This window comes from Canis lupus, chromosome 11 (genome assembly GCF_003254725.2).
Source record: "Canis lupus dingo isolate Sandy chromosome 11, ASM325472v2, whole genome shotgun sequence".
In the NCBI taxonomy this organism is placed as follows: Eukaryota; Metazoa; Chordata; class Mammalia; order Carnivora; family Canidae; genus Canis; species Canis lupus.
Genome location: NC_064253.1, coordinates 17,198,147 through 17,219,598, shown reverse-complemented (window position 1 = coordinate 17,219,598; position 21,452 = coordinate 17,198,147). Strand labels below are relative to the sequence as shown.

General features: G+C 36.8%; 1 protein-coding gene across 2 annotated transcripts in view; it reads right to left on the bottom strand.

Moving 5' to 3' along the window:
* Nucleotides 1-21,452, bottom strand: part of SLC27A6 (solute carrier family 27 member 6) — a 72,936-nt gene that overhangs the window by 38,388 nt on the left and 13,096 nt on the right. For both annotated transcript variants that reach the window (XR_007413948.1, XM_025432727.3), the window contains exons 3-4: nt 6,477-6,635; nt 5,623-5,747 (exon numbers count right to left, since the gene is read on the bottom strand). Coding sequence is in view for 1 of the 2 variants with exons in the window: in XM_025432727.3 (XP_025288512.1) it covers nt 5,623-5,747; nt 6,477-6,635 (284 nt within the window). In the remaining variant the exon portion in view is untranslated. The remainder of the gene's footprint in view (nt 1-5,622; nt 5,748-6,476; nt 6,636-21,452) is intronic.

The following is a 21,452-nucleotide window of genomic DNA, read 5'->3' as shown; positions in this document are numbered from 1 at the left end:
GACTATATTTCTATATTTGTAGTTTCTAAGCAGAAAAGAAGGTTCTGGGAACTTGCCAACTTTTCTAATTGCTTTCATATCTAGTACGAGAATATTAAACACATCTTTGATTTACTTACGGAAAATTGAGTTTTAAAAGAGATGATTTACTCAACCATATAATAAAATGCTTCAAATATTTGGGGGAAAGAAATAACAAAACATGTATATATATCTTAAAACGACTAGGTCTCGGAGATGAAATCAATTGTTTTGACAGTTCCAGAGAAGAAAATGTAAATGAAACTCAGAACATCTTAGTAAGAATTAAAGCTCATATTAATTTAAAAATATCATTCTTTAGAGGTTATTGTGATGAGAAAAGTTTCCAGATCTCAATGTTTTGATAAACTACATCTTTTACAAGATGTGGAAAGATGAAAATGGGGTGATAAAACATTTGAAGCTATGTAGAAACTAAGAAAATGAAAACATGATAAAAGAATGAAAGTTTTTAATACATTCATTAAGGTACATTTATTCATCTATGCCAACTTAGCATAAGTTACTCCCTTCTGTTGGAATTTTATTCTTTGATACTTCTCCATCCCCACCTCCTACCTAAATACAACAAGGAAAACTTGAAGTTTGGAAGAAATGATGAGTTTTCTTTGGAGAAAATAGAGCAGGTGTCTTTTCAAATTGAAGTCTTAAAATCTTACGGTGCTGATGTTTGATTCTTGTTATTTAAGGTCTTCATTTTGTTATCCTCAAATAAGCCCAGCAAACACTTAAGCATGCCCTGCACAATTGTCCAAACATTGCTAGTAAAAAAATTAATATGGCTTTTAATGAACAATATTTAATATTTATCAAATATCCGGGTCCTGTAAAATGTCTGTCTTTTCAGAGTAACAATTGAATGTAATCCATTTTGTCAAAGTTTTAATACACTTTAACGAAAGTATCCAGAATCCAAAGGATACTTACTAGTGGCCAGTGAATTTCCTGGCTTTTAAGAAAACAGAGGAAAGAAAAGGTATATAACTTATAGAAGATATATTCACTAAAATGCATATGCCAAAATACATATACTAGAAAGTAAAGGCTGTGCCTTCAGAATGTCAATATGTAGGTGTTTTATGTTGAGACAAACTATACTGCCTAAATGACAAAATATAATATTAACTTGAAAAGCAGGTATTACACATATGTATCATAAAATAGGTCTTTGCTTTATTAATTATATCTCACCCTCTGTACCGATGGGCTCCAGATTCCTACATCTGACTGCCTATTCCATTTCTTTACCTGGATGCCTAAGGAACACACCAAAGTAACAGGTCCAAAAGAAATTTAATTTTAACTCTTTAAATCTCACTTTTCCTCATCTCTGTGAAGGGCTCACCGTTTACCTGTTTCAGCGAAACACCTGAGACTCATCCTGCCTTCTGTTATTTCACTGCCTACCCCCATATACTGAAACCTGCAATATTACTGGAATGAATGAATGAATGAGTGAGTGAGTGATAGATACGATCCCACCCCTAGAGATTGCTAACTGTGGGCAGTTTTAGGCAGAGTTTCTTTAAATACAAGGAACCATGCAGGAATCCCCTGGAGGATCATTGATGGAGAGCATGTCACCATATTCCTCACCAGTCGATAGGAAATGCAGCATTAATGCTAAGAAAACAAAGAACTGGATCCAATCAGAGAGTTCATTGTGCTGCTTCAGTAATGCAGAAAACTTGAGAGATTGGACCCTGGGGAAGAGCTGCTTTCCTATTTTCCGGGGGTGGGGGGTGGGGGGTGGGGAAAGTAATTACTCCATTGCTCTCTAAGAGCCAGTACCTTGGCTTTTTTTAAAGGGCAGTGTTGCCAGAAGTTGGAGGCACATCCAATGTTTATGCCAGAGGAACTTTTGTAACTGGACTTTTTGAAAAAGAGAAAAAAGACTGGACTCGGTAGGGGGTGGATAAATGCTTCCTGCCAAGGAAAGCCACCCCGCGGGTGTTTTTGCGCAACTACGCATGTAAACCTCATGCAGCTTTGGGCAAAGCTCTGTTTATTTCCCTCTTTCCTCTTCCATTTGCCTTCAGGTAATCGCTTAAAGATTACTTCACAAACACTATCTTTTCTTCCAAGAACCTCAGTGAAGATTCAAAATATGATGTAATTAACTAAAAGCAAAAGGAATCCCACCTTTAAACACTCAACTCAGACTGAATTCTGCCTGCAGGTGAATCTCCTTCGGAATATATGACTTGCCCTTGAATGGGCAACAAATCTTTTTTTTTTAAATATATTTTTTATAGATGTTCAATTTGCCAACATATAGAATAACACCCAGTGCTCATCCCGTCAAGTGCCCACCTCAGTGCCCGTGACCCAGTCACCCCCACTCCCCGCCCACCTCCCCTTCCACCACCCCTAGTTCGTTTCCCAGAGAATCTGGGTGTCCTCAGAGAGTAGGCGGTTTTGCTTCTTCTTCTTCTTTTTTTTTTTTAACTTAAGGATTTATTCTAAACAAATGTCTATGGGGCTTCAAACCATGGTTTAGGAGACATCCATTGTTAACTCTCTGAGGGCACTGACCCCAGTGCCTGTTTAGGCTTGGCCTTACCTGAAGCCACTGCTGTGCTGGGCAGCAAACACGGCCCCCTTCCCTGCAGGAGCAGTTCACTGACAGGAATAAATACCGGACAGAAAACAAGCAAGACCTCCTTGGAGGGGTCAGATGTCTTAACAGAATGACTTTCTTCCTTCCCTAATCTTTAATGCCAAGAACTGCTTGTTCTCATTCTGTGTGAAATCAACAAAAGGGATTAAGTAATACAATGCATCTCTGCATCAAAAAATTATGTTCTCCTTTGAGCAAAGCTATTTTTTTTTTTTATTTGCCTTCTCTCCTCCTCCACTTGCCTTCAGGTAAATGCTTAGAGATTATTTCACAACCACTATCTTTTTGTTCAAAGAACTTTAGTTAAGAATTAAAATATTTAGGGTGACTGGGTGGCTCAGCTGGTTAAACATCTGCCTTTGGCTCAGGTCAGGATCCCAGGGTCCTAGGTTTGAGCTGCATGTCGGCTGACTCCCTCCTGAGCAGGGAGCCCTCTCTCTCTGTCCCTCTCCCTCTTCTCCTTGCTCGTGTTCTCTATCTCAAGTGGAAAAAAAATAATTACAATATTTAATTAACTAAAAAAAATTAGATATTTTACTTTTAATTCTCAGTTCTCTCATATGCTCTGTGCCTATAGCATTTTCCCAAAATTAGTGCATTCCAAATTCAGAGAGGTGAAAGGATATTTCTTTTTATAAAAAAAATTGAAAGGAACACACTTTGAAAAAAGATTTGTTGTGAAAATGACAAACTACTAATATTTTTATCATAGGAAATGGTAGCTCCAACAGATGAGATAAAACATTATGTGCTAAGGACATAAATTAGTAAAAGACTCATAAAAGATATTTTAAAGAGAAATACAGACAGAAAATTATCCCACCTTGCTAGTAATCTTAACAAAGAATTTAAAAATGTTTGTTTCTTGTCTACAAAATTAAAAATAAAATTAAATGACTCTTTCCCCATTTAAAAAAATAAGAAAAAAACCCCCAAGACATTCTTTGTTCAAACAAAATATTATTAAGAAGCACTAGCAAATTGGGTTTCATCCATCATATTTGAAAGACTGAACCATGAAGATTGTCCTATTTTCCCTGTTCACTATCCTTCAGAGACTTTTGAGAAACTTTGAAGGAGGTTCAAGTTCTCCATGAAACATAACTGGAAAACTATTTTTAATATCATGCAGTCCTGATAAGAGACCATACATACAATAGGCTTACTCTCACAATGAGATTCCAAATCACATCAACCATTTTGAATAGCAATTTGGAAATATGCCATAAGAATCACCAAAATATCCATGTCCTCCTGAGCCCCTCCACTGGCTACAATGCATAAAGATATTAATTGCAGCACCATTTAACATAGTAAAATGTTAGGAAAAAAATGTCAGCTGTTTAGTACATATTTACTAAACAAATGACCTTGCAAAAGCTAATGCTGCTATCAAAGGATAAGAAGAAAAAGGAGTGGCTAGGGGCACAGTTTAGAAAGCCCACAAAGAAGTTCATTATAGGTAGTGCCTAATCTGTCCTTTACTGAAGGTGGCTTCTATCGTACTGGAGGGCATTAATTCCCTAAATTATCCTAGTCCAGATATCACATTACCAAAGAACACTTTAATAAAAACTAGAAAATATGCTAGGTTGTGGCATTGTAATTAATCTCTCTGCTAGGACTCTTCAGATAAGACCAAAACTCTAACATTGGTAAAGTCTCCCTGGAGAAAATAAACGTCAAAAGGTCTAAAACATTTCTCTGGGATCCCCTGCCTTAGTGATGGATCTAGGGAATCTAAAGCTATCTGAAGCACTCCTGACCAAGAAGAGAACAAGGACAGCTCTGGCCATAAAAGGGATGAGTCAGGAGCTAAACAGGAGGTCCCTACATGGTAAACTTCAAGTTTAAAGTGAATAAAAGCGTTTTGTAAATAAGACTACCCAGTTTCACATTTTTCTTGTGTTTTTCTTCCCTATGTAATCCCATATCTTCTACAAAGTTTTATTTAAATGCTTCCAGCCTTGTCTCAGCTGTGCTGTGGGTAAAGGAAGGATTACATGTACATGTTTGAGCCAGCCAGAGAAGACATCTCAGCCCACCATCCATGCTTTGAGCTGGCATGATTATGGCAAAAGTGATGAGGGAGACTTGAGGAAAGGGCTTTATCAAAGGCCAAGGGCAGGCCATCAGTTTCTGCTGCCTGTCCCACATAGGGAAGCATTTCCTATCACCATTATTCATGGGGCTGGGAATTTGATAACAGAAGGTCATTTCTTCATAGCCTCAAGAATGTTTAGAAAATCAGTTAAAAAATAAGCATCTCAAAATACAAATGAGACCAAGAAAAGAACGTCTGAGGGCAAAAAAGCAAACAAACTAATAAAGACAAACTTTAGGCTCTTGTAACTCTCTCTGCTTGTCTAATTTCAGAACGGGGCAATTTATCAATTGTGGAAATGATGGTTTTAGGTGGGGAGACAAGAACACATGAAAGCAAAATTTCTTTTTTTTTTTTTTTTTGCAAAATTTCTTTTTTAAGTTTAAATCAAAACCAAACAAAGAGACAGACTAATCACTTATTAAAAAAAAAAAGAAATAACAAGCAACTCTAATCAATATCATTTGTTTTGTTTTGTTTTTTGAAGAACAGCATTTGAAACAATGATCTAATTCGACCTTGCAGTAACCGCTTTCTGTGTATAGAGCATGCATCTAATTTCATAATCGGATGTGTGCTACATTTGCAGGAATTTTAATCAGTCTAAACATAAAAGTGGACTGGATTGTGGGTCCCTCCTATCCTGCCACAATATAGAGCACATTAATACAATTCTGCTCTCCTTTTATTTCCTGTGCCTTGTTTTATACTTGTTTTATCGTGGGGTATTGCATATACCTCTGTAAGTCAGTCAAAACTGTTCTGGAAGAAGGTGGAGTATACACAGAAATTATTTTTTTCTCCATACTTTTTCTTTCTGGAATTATTTTTCCTCTCTGAAAACAACTTCTCTTACCTTAGGTTGTTTGCAAAGATAGCGACAAAGTTCTCCAATATACTGAAACACAGTCACATTATACTTTCTGCAGTCATTCCAAAATTGACTTGCTGAGAATTTCTTCTTTAACACACAAGTAGCTCCTATGAGGAAAGGCAAAAACAGGCACCAGGGAAAATATTCAAAGACAGAATTGACATAAAAGACAAATGATGCTGCCCTGTCTAGAACATTTATAGTCAATTTCAAGGCTTTTATAATCCATCAGTGGCCATTCCTATCAAGCTCATTTGAAACCATTAATATTACAATCCAATAACTCTTTAAAAAATTCATGATGGAATTCTATGTTTTGACTGCAAATATGTATAATTATATATTTGCAATTCAGGGGAGGAAAGAAGAGGTCAAAATAAGTAAGGGAGTTGCAAGTATTAGAGCATGACTACAGATAAGGGTTTCTTTACAGAGACGGAGAGTATTCCCTTACTTTTGTTCTTGAATATGTACATTTTATTTATTTTTAAAAGCTTAAAGCTGCCTCAATATTTCTTGAGATTCAGAGTTGGTAACACAGAATTTGTAAGATAGCACCAGCCAAGTTAATCAATGATGACAGGACCTAATTGTGACAACCTAATTTTCACAACAATATAAGTCATATGAAGATGTTCCAGGGAAAACACTGCTCTTTTCCCTTCAGGAACAGAGTATGTCATGAAATTGTGTCCTTTTAATGAAGATTATGTTGTAATTATTTAATAAGCCCACAATCACTCTGAATTCTACTGATAGACTTTCGAACTTTGATGAACACAAGTTAGAGTTAACAAGCATTTAGAAAATTTATTGAACGGAAAAGGAAAACTTACCCAACTCAACACATCCACCGATTCCCAGAAGAGCTCCTGAACTATGATACAGAGGAAGAGTTATATAAATGATGTCATTGGCAGTACAGCCGAAAGCCCACAAGCCAGCGGAGCCCTTTAAAGCCTGCAGCTGACTGATCACAGCTGCTTTTGGTAGACCTGGAAGAAAAGAAAAGAAACAGATGTAAGAGAAAGCAAGTTTATGTATCACCTACAGTAGCAATCGAGACAAAATACATCAAAGTATTATGTGTGCTTTGTAGGGACCATGCAAATGTGAGTTGCTGCTATAATTAACTTCTAGAATCTTGGATCTACATAAAAGGATCAAAACTAAAGTTATACAGAGTTTGAGATACTATAAGCTTCAAAGAGTCATATCTGCTCTAAGGATGGCAAAAATGCCCCAAATCTGAAAATGTAAACCCAAAATGAAGCAAATCGCAAGATAAATCTAAGTTATAGTTAAAGTAGAAATTTTCTAGTGAACAATACCAAATAAGATTCTATCTCAAGAACCAGTAGTTCTGTCACATTTCATTCGTCCTAGAATAAGATCATCATAGAATATCAGATTCCATAATACATGATGCTGAAATAGTTCTATACATTCATGATCTAAACATAAATCACTTCTCCCCTCCAGTCTTCTATGTACAATGGGTTTCTTATAAAAATGTGTAGTTGTAATTAGTGTATAAAACATTTTGTATACTGTTTTTAAATTTCCATATTATTAGTCTTTTGTAGTATAATGTCAGCATAATAAATTCATCCAGTTAATACATGATATAATATGAAATTGCCTTATCTGTGACTGAATATGAACAATTTCACATTTCAATCTCCATCTTCTTGTACACACAACACACAGCTTATTTACAGAATGATAAGTATCCTTTCTTGAATTCATTTGTTAGATTAAATAGTATTTTCATCCTATCCTGTTTGTCAGTTCAGAGCGTTCTTATATTTTTGGAATGTCCTCATGCAGAGGGCCCCAGCCCAAATCTCCCTCACCAATAAAGTCACATTGCTTCACGAAATGCAACGATTACAAGGAGAATCATTTGTTGCTCCAGAGAGGCAAGCAGAGACCAATGTCAGAGAGGCCACAGGAACAAGTACAGGGCAGGATCAAAAGGGAAAAGCAGCAGGCAGTAGAGCCATAAGTGGGGTCTTATTCTCTACCCCACATACTGATAGAGTCCCACTTACTATTGCTCAGAGGGGGGGTTACTAACGTCAGGGAATCTGCAAACTAATTGCTGTACCTGATTGGACTTGATTTCATAATTCTAGAAACTGAGTTCTAAATTTCACAATGTATTTCCTAAATTAAAGTACTTCCTTATTTTCAGCTTGCCTTAGAGTCCCACGGTAAAACAGACTCCCTCAGTGATGTCAGCAACAAAGCCGGGTAAGTCATTCCTTTTTTCCTTCCCTCTGATATACTACTAATGAGACATATATAACCACCCCCTCCAAAAGTGCCTCTGCATTCACAACATACAAGGACACCCAAGAGATCCATCCATCTGTGGACGTGAATGTGAATGTGACTGAACTGAACCCGAGGAGGCTGCAGAGTGAGAGAAGTGGTACTGGAGCCGTGACCTTTCTGACAGAAGAGGTCAAGGGTGATGACAGTGAGTGGGTGAGTGGTGAATCGGCCTGGTCCCATGTGCTGCAGCTGGAAAGGCCAGTTGCCCTCTCTGAGGAGAAACCAAGGTAACTGAGGGGAGGGAAGGAAAGGGAAAGAGGCAAAGAGAGGTGAAGTGACTCCTACTATCTACCTCAGGACTCAAGAGGACCACTCATAGACCTCTAGGATCCCCCTTTCCCCTCACACTTGATGACTCTCCCTACCAGGGCAGGGGCACCACCCAAAGCCCCAAGTGCTAACTAAGGACACTCCCCCCCACCCCACCTCAATCACCCCTCTCCTTTTTCTTGCATTCCCAACTCCAACAGAGAAACCAAGAACTGGTGCTATAGCGCCACCTTCTGGAAAACAAAAGGAAGGCTCCTAACTACCAAGGTTCAACTGTTAGTATCAAAGTAAATAAAACCTTGCCTTGGGGCATCTGGCTGGGTTAGTGGGTGGAGCATATGACTTTCCAGGTTGTGACCCAGGTTGGGTATACAGATTACTTAAAAACAAAATCTTAAAAAAAAAAAAGCCTAAATAAGAAAGGTATTTGCTGCTTCAAATATGGTGGCAAAGGCACTTTTCATCAAACATCATGAAAAATCATGGTAATAAAGTACAGCAGAAAATGACAATTTTCCATGGATCAAACCCAAAGATATGGAATACTGCAATCTAAGTGGAGTTTAAAATAGCAATTGTGAAGATATTCAATGACATACAAGAAAACTCAGAAAGACAATATGATGGTTTCAGGGATACAATTAAAGAACAGTAGTACTTTCCCAAAGAGACTGAAATTGTAAAAAAGAACCAAACAAATTCTGGAACAGAAGAACTCAATAAATGAGATGAAAAATACATTAGGAACGCAGTGGAAATAAACTAGATCCTACGGAAGAGAGAATGAGTAAGATGGAAGAGAGAAATATAGAAACGATTCAGGGGTTATAGATGAGAAAAATAAGATTTTTAAAAAGTGAAGAAAACCTATAAGAACTATCTGATTCCATTCAAGAAGCCAACATAAGAATAATGGGTGGCCCAGAGGGAGATGAAAGGGAGAAGGGGGCAGAAGGAATATTTAAAAGAATTACTATTGGAAAGTAGTCAACCAGAATTAGAATATAATAAACTCAACTATAACATAAAGGAGAAAGGAAAACTGCGTTAAAAATAATGATATCGGGGATCCCTGGGTGGTTCAGCGGTTAAGCACCTGCATTCGGCCCAGGTCATGATCCTGGAGACCCGGGATTGAGTCCCACGTTGGGCTCCCTGCACGGAGTCTGCTTCTCCCTCTGCCTGTGTCTCTGCCTCTCTCTCTCTCTCTCTCTCTGTGTGTGTCTTTCATGAATAAATAAATAAAATCTTAAAAAAAAATAACTATAGCTACTACAACTTGGTAATGAAATCACAGAATAAAAAGGGATAATTTGTAACATCAAAAATATAGAGTAAGAGTAAAAAGATGGAACCTTTATAATGAAGATAAATGAATGATGATAAATCTCTATCAGAAGAAAAGCAATTATTTTATCTATGTTCTATGTAAATGCTTGGTAACCACAAAGGGAAAATCTAGAACAGAAACATTATACATAAAAAAGGGCAAGACTGGGGTACATGGGTAGCTCAGTGGTTGAATGTCTGCCTTTGGCTCCAGCCGTGATCCCGGGTCCTGGGATGGAGTCCCGCATCAGGTTCCCCAAAGGGAGCCTGCTTCTCCCTCTGCCTATGTCTGTCTCTCTCTATGCCTCTCATGAATAAGTAAATAAAATCTTAAAAAAGAAAAGGGGGAGACTGAGCAGATCACCATGGAAAACCACCAACATATAAAGGCAGACATAAACAGAAGGAAAAAGAAACAACAGAGACACAAAATAACCAAAAGGAAAAAGATAAAATGACATTAGTAAATCTTTGCATATCAGTAAACACCCTAAATATAAATGAATTGTACTTACCAGTCAAAAGGCACAGAGTGGCTCCATGGATTAAAAAAAAAACCAAGACCCAACTCTATGCTGCCTAAAGGAGAATCATTTCAGCTTCATTTCGGACACACATAGGTTCATAATGAAAGGACATAAGTTGATATTCCAAGCAAATGGAAATGAAAAGAAGGAAGACATAGCCATACTTATCTCACAAAGTAGACTTTGAGGCAAATGGGTAATAAGAAAGTCATTACATAAGATAAGGGGTTAATATATCAAGAAAATATAATGATCATAAATTTATAATGCTCTCAACACCTGAGCACCAAAACATATTAGGCAATTAATAACAGATCTTAAGGAAGAAATAGACAATAATTGGAGGGTAGTGCATACTTGATCTTAGCAGATGGGTCAACAAGCAAATGTAGCGAAATTCAGCATCCCACTATCAACAATGGGTAAATCATTTAGTCAGTAAATGAACAAAGAAACACTGGAATTGAACAACATTTTTAAAGAAATGGACCTAACAGACATGTAGAGGACATTTTATCCCAAAGAAGCAGAATACACATTCTTCTCAAATGCATATGGAAAATCTCCAGGGTAGATCATGCCATAAGCCACAAAACAATCTTAGCAAATTTAAGATTGAAATCATACCAACTATCTTCTTTAATTACAATGGTATGAACCTGGAAAACAGCAACAAGAAGAAAATGATATCTACAAATTGTGGAAACTAATAGCACACTTCTAAACAGCTACTTGATCAAAGAAGAAATTGAAAGGGAAATAAAAAATTATCTCAAAACAAAAGAAAATGAAAACACAACATATCAAATATTGTGGAATACAGCAAAAGCAGTTCTGAGAGGAAAGTTTATTGCAATAAATACTACATCAATAAATTGGAAAGATCTCAAATAAGCAACCTAACTTTACACCTCAAGGAAACAGAAAAAGAAGAAAAAAATAAGCCCAAAGTTAGCAGAAGGAAGGAAATAATAAGGATCCCAGAGCAGAAATAAATGAAACACAGACCAGAAAAATAGTAAAAAGGACCAACAAAACTAAAAGCTGGTTCTCTAAAAAGATAACAAAATTGGCAAACCTTCAACTAAACCAACTGAAGAAAGAGAGAAGACTCAAATAAATAAAATCAGAAATGATAGGGAAGACATTACAATTGATATTAGAGAAAAAAAAAGGATAACAAGGGACCAACATAAAGAATTACATGGCAACAAATTACATAACCTAGAAGAAATGATACATTGCTAGAAGCACACAATGTACCATGATTCAATCAGGAAGAAATAGAAAATCTGAATAGATCAATAATGAGTAAAAAAAATAGAATAAACAACAACAAAACCCACCAACTCCCAAAACTGAAATCTCCAGGACCAGATCCTTCACTGGAGAATTCTACCAAGCAACTGAAGAATTAACACCGATCTTTCTTCAAGCTCTTCCAAAATATTGATGAGGAAGAAATACTTCCAAACTCATTCTACAATGCCAGCATTATTTTGATGCTAAAACCAGATAAAAATACAAGAAAAAAAATATAAACCAATACCCCTGATGACAATACCCCTCAATGACATATTATCAAACCAAGTTCTAGAACATACAAAAAGCATGATACACCATGGCCAAGAGGGATTTATCCCTGGAATGCAAGGATGGTTCAACATATGCAATTTAATAAATGTAATACATCACATCAATGAAAGGAAAGATAAAAATCACATGATCATTTCAATAGAAAAAAACATTTGACAATAGGACATTGTTTTATGATAAAAACTCTTAACAGACTATTGAAGAAATATATCTCAAGATAATAAAGTCATATATGATAGACCCACAGTTAACATTATATTTAATGGAGAGAAATTGAAAACATTTCCTTTAAGATTAGGAACGAGGTCAAGATGCCTACTCTCACCACTCCTATTCAATACATTACTGGAAGTCCTAGCTAGACAAGAAATAGAAGGCAAGACAAAGAAATAGAAGTATCCAAATAGGAAAGAAAAAAAGTAAAATTGTCATTATTTGCTGATGATATGGTTCTATACATATAGAAAATCCCAAATAATTAATAAAAAGACTATTGGAATTAACAATTTCAATAAAGTGTCAGGACACAAAATCAACATACAGGAATCAATTGTATTCCTTTACACTAATGATGGATCATCTGAAAAAGAAAGAAAACCATCCCATTCACAAAAGCATCAAAAACAATAAAATATTTAGTAATAAATTTACTCAAGGAAATGAAAGATCTGTACAATGAAAACTATAAAACTTTGCTAAAAGAAATTGAAGAAGGCACAAATAGAAAGACATCCCATATTCATGTATTGGAATAATTAGTATTATTAGGATAACTCTAATACTCAAGAGTATCTACAGATTCCATGCAATTACCACCAAATTACCAAAGGCATTCTTCACAGAAATATAAGAAACAATCCAAACATTTGTGTGGAACCACAAAAGCCACCAAAGAGCCAAAATAATCCCAAGAAAAAAAAAGAACAAACCCAGAAGTATTAGGCTTCTGAATTTCAAACTATTACAAAGCCATTGTAATAAAAAAAAGTATGGTACTGGCACAAAAATAGACACATCTACTAATGGAACAGAAAGGAGAACATAGAATTTAACCCTGGCATAAATGGTCAACTAATATTTGACAAGGGAGACAGAAATACAAACTACAGGAAAGATAATCTCTTCTACAAATAGTGCTGGGAATACTGGAGAAACATATATAGAACAATGAATTTGGACCTCTATCTCACACTACCAAAAAAATAACTTGACACAGATCAAAGACTTAAACATAAGATGTAATACAATAGCACTTGTAAAAGAAAATGTATGGAAGAAACTCATTGATCTTGGTCTTGGCAATAATTTTTTAACACAATATGAAGAGCATAAATGATAAAAGAAAATTTAACAAATGGGATTACATCAAACTCAAAAGCTCTCACACAGCAAAAGAAGCAGTCAAATAAAAAGACAACCTACAGAATGGGAGAAAATTCTGCAAACTGTATATCACATAAGGGGTTAATATTCAAAACCTATAAAGAAGTAAGTCAGCCCAATAACAACAACAAAAAAATCCAATTAAAGGTGGGGAAGAAGAATTAAATAGAGTTTCTCCAAAATGTACATCAAAATGGCCAACAGATACATGAAAAGTTGTTCATCATTAATCACCGAGGAAATGCTAACTTAAACAAGTGAGATAGCACCTCACACCTGTTAGAGCGGCAACCACCAAGAAGACAAGAGACAATGGGTGCTGGCAAGGATGCAGTAAAAACAGAATATCTGTACATTGCTGATGGGAAAGTAAATTGGTCTAACCACTGTAAAAAACAATACAGAGGTTCTTCAAAAAAATTAAAAATAGATTTACAATATGATTCAATTCCACCTCTGGATATATACCTCAGGAAATGAAAATGAGATTTCATAAGACATTTGCCCTCCCATGTTTATCACAGCATTATTCACAATAGCCAAGATATGGAAATACCCAAATACTCATCAATGGATAAAAAATATATGAAAAGATTCATATATATATGAATATTATTCAGCCACTAAAAAGAAAGATATCTACCATTTGTTTTTGTTTTTGAGATATCCTCCCATTTGTGATAACATGGATAGACTGTGAGCACAGCACATTATGCTAAGTGAGATAAGCCAGACACGGAAAGACAAGTACTGTATGATACTACTTATATATGGGATCTAAAAATGTTAAAAGTACAAAAGCCAGAGAGCAAAGTGTTGGTTACCAAGGGATGATAGGGGAGAGCGGGGGTAAAAGCGATGGTATTTAAGGTTAGAAACTTTTAAGGCGTGGTACATAAGCCATGGAGATCTAATGCACAGTACAATGAATAGAGACAATAATATTGTACTATAATATTGCTGTATATTGAAATATACTGTATTGCAATATACTATTTTGCAATACAGTAAATTTCAATATACAGCAACATTATAGTACATAAATGTATCAAAGTAGCACATTGTACATCTTAAACTTGTGATGTTACATATAAAATTTATTCAATAAAAACAAAGTATAAAACAAAATATACTCCCATGCCTGGTGTTGCAATTTTATAACCCCAATCTCCTACTGCCTACTACATGCTTCTCTGGATATGCCCTGGCCCCATGTAATGCCCTGTTGCTGCTACTTCTTGGATGTCCCTACCGCTGATCATTTACCTGTTTTGCCTCAACCTCTTTGGAATGATACTTGATCTTCCAATAGAGATTTGATTCACACTGGTCTTTCTACCTCTTTCTATCTCCCAATATGCATACCTCACTCAGACAATGAGCTCTTCTTATTCCGTACATACTAACCTCCAATTTTGCTGTGTGGTAGGCCTTCTCTCCTATATTCAGCAGTTTGTAGTGACCAACATTACTTACACATTGCTCAGTAACTGGGGCACCATCTTACTGACAGTAGGGCATCATTCTTTCTCTGATTCAACATATTCACTGATAAAAGCCAACATTTTAATGGGGTCTTTGGTCATAGCAGCAGCTATGTCCAGGAGTCATTGAGTTAAATCACAGGCTTCAGTGACTCCTGGACACTTTAACCCAGAGGAACTTCAAGTTCACCTTATTGCTGTACCTGCTCTGACATTTTCTGCAGAGCTTTGTGCTTCATTTCCCCTAAACCAGAAGACAAGTGATCTCATATGCAAAGCTGGTATTATCTTGCCTTTATCCTAAAATGTATTAATTTTTTCAAAAGAAGTCTCTCTGGCCCTTCCTGACAGTGTAGCATCTCACAACATGGAAGTTTCCGGTCATCCACATGCATAGGAAATCTGTCCAGATTTTCTCATCAAAGTCACGTGTAAAGATTTTGGGCGAGTCGAGCTCTGTCCTTGACTCTCAATCATTTAATGTCTTTTCTTCTTCATCCAGATAATCAAGCATTTATACATTTTCTGCTTCCAAGGATATCCCCCATGGTTCTTCAATCACTATATTCCCTATTTCCCACATTGTTCCTGATCTCGTGGCAACCCAGCTTTAAAATAATTTTTCAAGTGGGGTGTGACCAAAAAAAAAAAAGGATGTTTAGTCTAGTTGTTTTCCATCTGCATGCTTATCTCACTTGTTCAAAGCACTTTAATAAACTAGTCATGTTTCCCTTCCTCATATGGTTAGCTTTAAGTGATAATGATCTCATTAATTTATTATAAACCATCCAAAGTACTCAGTTATATTGGGTGGGGTGATCGGAGGGAGAGGGAGAGAGAATCTTAAGCATGCTTCATGCCCAGCAGGGAACCAGATGCAGGGCTCCATCTTGCAATCCTGAGATCGTGACCTGAGCTGAAGTCCAGAGTCAGCTGCTTAATCAACTGAGCCACCAAGGCACCTCATCTCCTAGATTTTTTTTCCCTAGGTTTTTTGATAAAAGAGACAACAGATATGAGCTTGTCTAAGAAATGAAAATGATCAAAGGCTGATGGAGGTTGAGGCAACTGGGTGGCTCAGTGGCTGAGCATCTGCCTTTGGCTCAGGATGTGATCCCAGGGTCCTGGGATCAAGTTCCACATTAGGCTCCCCATAGGGAGCCTGCTTCTCCCTCTGCCTACGTCTCTGCCTCTCTGTGTCTCTTATGAATAAATAAATAAAATCTTAAAAAAAAGTTGATAGAGGTTAAATAGAGGAAAGAAGTTAATAGAGGAAAGAAGAAAAAGGAGAATAAAGTTTGTTAAAATTGCATTTTAGGGTTCTCCTTTAAAGAGTCAGAATGCACAGTAGTATTTTAAAGTCCTTGCAGAGCCCAACAGTACAGAAACTTTGGTATTTTTGTTAATGGTGTTTCTCAAGCTTACATGGTCATAAAGCCCTTTTTCATTTTTTTGTTATTTATTTATTTATTTATTTATTTATTTATTTATTTATTTATTTTTAAGAGATTTTATTTATTCATGAGAGACACACACAGAGAGAGGCAGAGACACAGGTAGAGGGGGAAGCAGGCTCCATGCAGGGAGTCTGATGCAGGACTTGATCCTGGGACTCCAGGATCATGCCCTGAGCCAAAGGCAGACGCTTATCCACTGAGCCATCCAGGCATCCCTTTTTTTTTTTGTTTTTAAAGTAGACTCCTCACCCAATGTGGGGCTCTAACTCACAACCCTGAGATCAAGACGTGATATCAAGAATCGGATGTTCCACTAACTAAATCACTCAGGTACCCGGCCTCTTTTTAACTTTTATTTCATTTCTTTAAAGATGTGAAGGAGCATGTTACAGAACACACTGAGAAATGCTACCTTAGATGGTTTCCAAAGTCCTTTGGTCTTCTAATCTTCTATGAATCCCTGGCATCGGAACTCCTCACAGGTTTAGGAGGAGGTTCAGACCTTAAAGGTGGAAGGGAGGCTGTGTCCAGTGAGTTGGGGATTAGGAGGATGAAGGAGGGAGAGATGATGTGAAGAGAAATCCAATTCAGAGGCAGGAATAAATTTGGGGAATTCTAGGATAATTTTGGAAAAATGAAAAAATCCATAAGGTTAAGGAAAAGGAAAGACAAAAGAAAGAGAGATTGAGATGGCAATAGTACCTGGCTTCCAGGCACTGCTCAGTAGGCAGTGACCTCACTTTCCTCCTCCCTCTCCATCTGGGAACAACTAAACCCATGGCTGCTCTGTCCAGGATAAGACAGCTTTCCTAGAGATTCTTTTTTTTTTTCTTTCTCTTTTTTTTTTTTTTTCCTAGAGATTCTTGAGGTTACCTAACCAAGTCCGTGAGCAATAACAGAACTAGAAATTGACAGATAGGACACATACATAGACTTAAGGCAAAAAGAATAGATTTACAGATGAAAGCAACAAAATCTCAGAAAAGTGGATGGACAGCCATGTGACTGACACAGCTGACAAGAAGCCGACACCTGAGATGAGACTTGAAGAATGCTTATTTGCCCCCACAGACTGCAGAAAGGCTCAGAAATTTGATTAGCAGGTGCCCTACAGAATGGAAGATAAATATGGAACTGTAAACAAGGAGCTTTATGCAAGTTCTATTTAAGAAACAGTGAGGTCAAGGTCATAGAAAAGGGAATCTATATAATTCTCACTCCTTGTTCATCAAGACATCACATGACCTCCTAGGTCAGAGACAGGAATGCCATCAAAACTGATCTCAACTTTTTCAAACATAGAGACACTCTATGTTTTTTTCAGATGTGGGAATACACTATTTTGGTGACCTTGGACCAAAAGGACTTGGCAGTAGTAAGAATGGCTAGAAAAAGTTCCACATCAGTCCAAGGGCTTCCTTATGGCTTGCTGAAAGGGCTCACAAGCAGACTGCCCCTCCATCACTCACTTTTTCAAAGCCTCACTTTCTACATCACCTCCTAACATGCATGAACACCTTCTTCGTTATCAGCATCAGAAGACTTTACTGTATGAGAATCACGTGACTTTCACATTAAATGGCATACTAATATAAATGATCATAGTTACTGCCTTTACAATCAACTCAGCTCAAGGTTTTGCATTGCAAAACATCAGCTGGTATTACAGAAAGATGCCTTTTATTAAAAAAATGTCAGTTAAATCTTTAACAAGGCTGCATAATGGTTTTGTTACACTCTTTGATAGCGTTATATACATAAACCATGACATCTACTCTATGGCTGATTCTGTACATTGCTATGCTCTGCTCTCCATAAGAGGACTCCAGGCTGCTGAAGACTTTATTTTTTTAAATTTTTTTAAAAATTTATTTATGATAGTCACACAGAGAGAGAGAGAGAGAGAGAGGCAGAGACACAGGCAGAAGGAGAAGCAGGCTCCATGCACTGGGAGCCCGACATGGGATTCGATCCCGGGTCTCCAGGATCACGCCCTGGGCCAAAGGCAGGCGCTAAACCGCTGTGCCACCCAGGGATCCCCGCTGAAGACTTTAAGCTAAAAGCAGATGACACTTGTATAACTTTCCCTGCGTAAGATCATTCACAAACTAATTTTGGAAGAATGTCAACAGATGCTTCTGGTATTTGTTTTAAAATTCAAAAAATAAAACAAATTAAAGCCCAGATTGCTTCTACCATGGTGAATGAAATTATGAGATTTATTCTCTGGAAAAGATGAGCCTCTGGAAACACCCAGAAGAAGAAATGTTGAGCAAACAAGGAGAATAAGAGAAAGTAGGCTTATTCCTCCAGTTTCCTTTTACATTTGACTCATTTTACCCTTCAAGGTTCTTGTCTGAGGAATCTGAATCATCCACCAGTAAAAACTGAAAGGCACTGACAGTCCTGAATCCCCCCAATAAAATGCCCTGGACGATGAGACCTATCAGTCCCCCAATCCTACTCAGGTGCACAGACCTTCTAGTCAGGATTTGTTTTGAGGATTTTTGTGGGTGTTCCAGTGTCTGCACTTTAAATATGAACTGACAGCTAAAGGTCACCAGATATTTAAGGAAATCCTCGGGGATAAAGGATATAGACTGAAATAAACCAAAAGATAAGAGGTTGTTGGCAAAAGTAGAGACAAGGTAGAGAGAAGAAATTTTCAAAAAATTATCACTAATATCCTAAGAGACACAAGATAATAAATAATCAATAATCCAAAAATAGTATGCTACAAAAAGAGGCATTTTCAGACAACAGAGGTTTAGAAGATAAATCTCTCAAAAAGCAGATGAAAAATAATAAAAGGAAAATGGGACAGAAAAGATTAGAAAATTAATAACTCAATCCAAGAGGGCCAATCTTTAAAAAGTTAGAGTTTCAAAGACAAAAGAATGAACAGACAAACAAATACAATAGGAGGGAATGGGCAAAAAGAACAGCAATAAAAAAGGAAAGAGAGGGGATATAGAACTTTTTTCCTTTAATTTCCAAGTACCTAGAATTGCAAGACAATGAGTTTTCAGACTGGAAATGCCTACAAATTTCCCAACAAAATGATTAGATAAGACCAGTCCCAGTACAAGTCATCATCAGGTTAGAGACTACTGAAGACTCCCAGTAAAAAATTGTGTCTAACCTAGAATGCTACATAAACAAGCATAAGGGTATTTCCAGATGTGAGGACTTTAAAAATTTACCTCCTAAATACTCTATTTTTTAAAAGGTTTATTTATTTATTTTAGAGAGACAGAGAGCATGCACGCAGGCATGCAGGAGCATGGAAAGGGCAGAGGGAGAGGGAGAAAATCTCTAGCAGACTCCCTCTGAGCACGGAGCCTGCTGTGGGGCTTGAGCCTAAGTCCCTAAGCTCATGACCTGAGCCAAAATCAAGAGTTCGACAATTAACTAAGTCACCCAGGAATTCTCTTCCTAAATACTCTTTAGCAGACAGTTACTGAAAGCAGTGCAGTGATAAAATGAAAAGTTAACTGAGGACACTACTTTAGGATCTAGGAATTAGGGGATCAGAAAACAGAAAAGAATTGAAGGGAATTTCCAGGACAATGGTGAAAACAAACAAACAAACAAACAAACAAACAAACAAACCACCCAACTCCAGGACAGTCAGAGAGCAAGAAGTTGAGACTGAATCTCTGGGCAGAATGTGCCTAAGAACATGGGTTCAACACATACAGACTATCTTTTCAATATTGAAGGTGAGCTCTCTTTTTGACAAAGGGGTGAGTACAAACACCAACAGGCATATAGAAAACTAAGCAAGCAAGCAAACAAAAACAATGGTTAATTCCAATTTGGTGAGATTTTTACATGGAGGGCAATAATAGTGCTTACTAAATTATGGGGACTTACACTAATCCAGTCAAAATTCATAATACAATATTAGTGAGATGTTGGAGAAAGAAAATGCCTACACCAGATAGAAAGGAATGAATGGAGATAGAGAGTGGTTCATGAGTCAAGACAAATCCTCCTTTCCACCATGGAAAATCAATAGACACTTTTTAGTGAGCATCTACTAAGTATGCAGTAAGTTACCCATTCTATTTAGAGAAATGGAGGTGATTCTAAAAAGAAAGATCTAAAAATACTGAATGTAGTTGGTCTGGGGAAGGAGAAACAAGGAAGGAAGCTATAAGGGTACTTTTCTCTAAAATTTCTAAAACTATTGGAATTTTTCATTTCTGTGCTATATAACTTTAAAATAAATATCAAATCAAATAAAAATCAATAGTGCTCTTGCTTTCAGCCTGTGTATAAATGCATAGAACAATCTGGTTTTAATCTTGAAAAACAAAAGCTATTACTGGTGGCTTTGGTTTGTTCTTTTCTGTTTTTTAATTTAATTTTTTTTTTAGGGGGGAGGAGAGAGTATGTGCAAGTAAGCGAGCAGGGGTGGAGGGGTAGGGGCAGAGGGAGAGGGAGAGAGAATCTGAAGCAGGCTCCATGCTCAGTGCAAAGCCTGTGAGGGGCTCAACCTCATGACTCTGAAACAAAACCAAGAACTGGATGCTCAACTGAATGGGCCACCTGGCCTGTTCTCTTTGTGCTGGGAAGAGGGGTGAAGATTTTTTGGAAGACCAATCACTTTAGATTTTTCACAAGAAAACAGCCATACAGATAGATTGGTTAAGTACCTTCTGTTGAAAGTTTTCAAAGCGTATCATTTTTGAAATTTCACTGTCTCTTTCAAAGTCCAAAGTCAGACTGAGTGTATGCTGACAACTTGAGACACATTAGCACTTCCAATTCACATGTCAAAGCTATTCTAGACTAAGGCAAAAGCAGAGTCTGCCTCCTGTCTAAAAGAGATCATTGTTAGCCTCTAAATAGTAAATAAAAAAGAGAGAGAGACACACACACACACACAAAGAAAGAAAAAAGAAAAAGAAAAAAGAAACAAACAAGGGAAATTAGCAACATAATATTTTAAATTTATCTAATTCAACCCCCCCCCCACTGTCATCTTCATATTAATTAAGAAAGCTTATTTAGCCTACCATAAATACGATTCAACTTTTCCTAAGGGTCAATTAAGTTTAACATTTCTTTTGAATATTTAGGTAGTTTAATTATTCTTTTTATTATGGTGTACTGTTATTTTTACCTATAAAAAGGGAGGGGGGATGTTTAGTCACTTGATTCTATTTTGTATCTTCTCCAAACCCTGCCGTGCTCTAAAGACTTCCTGTTTGTCACATGTTCCAATCTCCCTAAGGAAAACCAGGAGAGACCTTACATGTGCTTAAATTACAGCTATAGCTGAATTGTGTTTAGGATTTCAGACAATATACAAGAATACAGAAGACTGTTTAAAGTAGACTAACAGATTTTTTAACCCAGGAAGAAAATTAGAAACAGTTTAAACTAATCTATTCATTTTTTTAAAATCAGGAATCTTA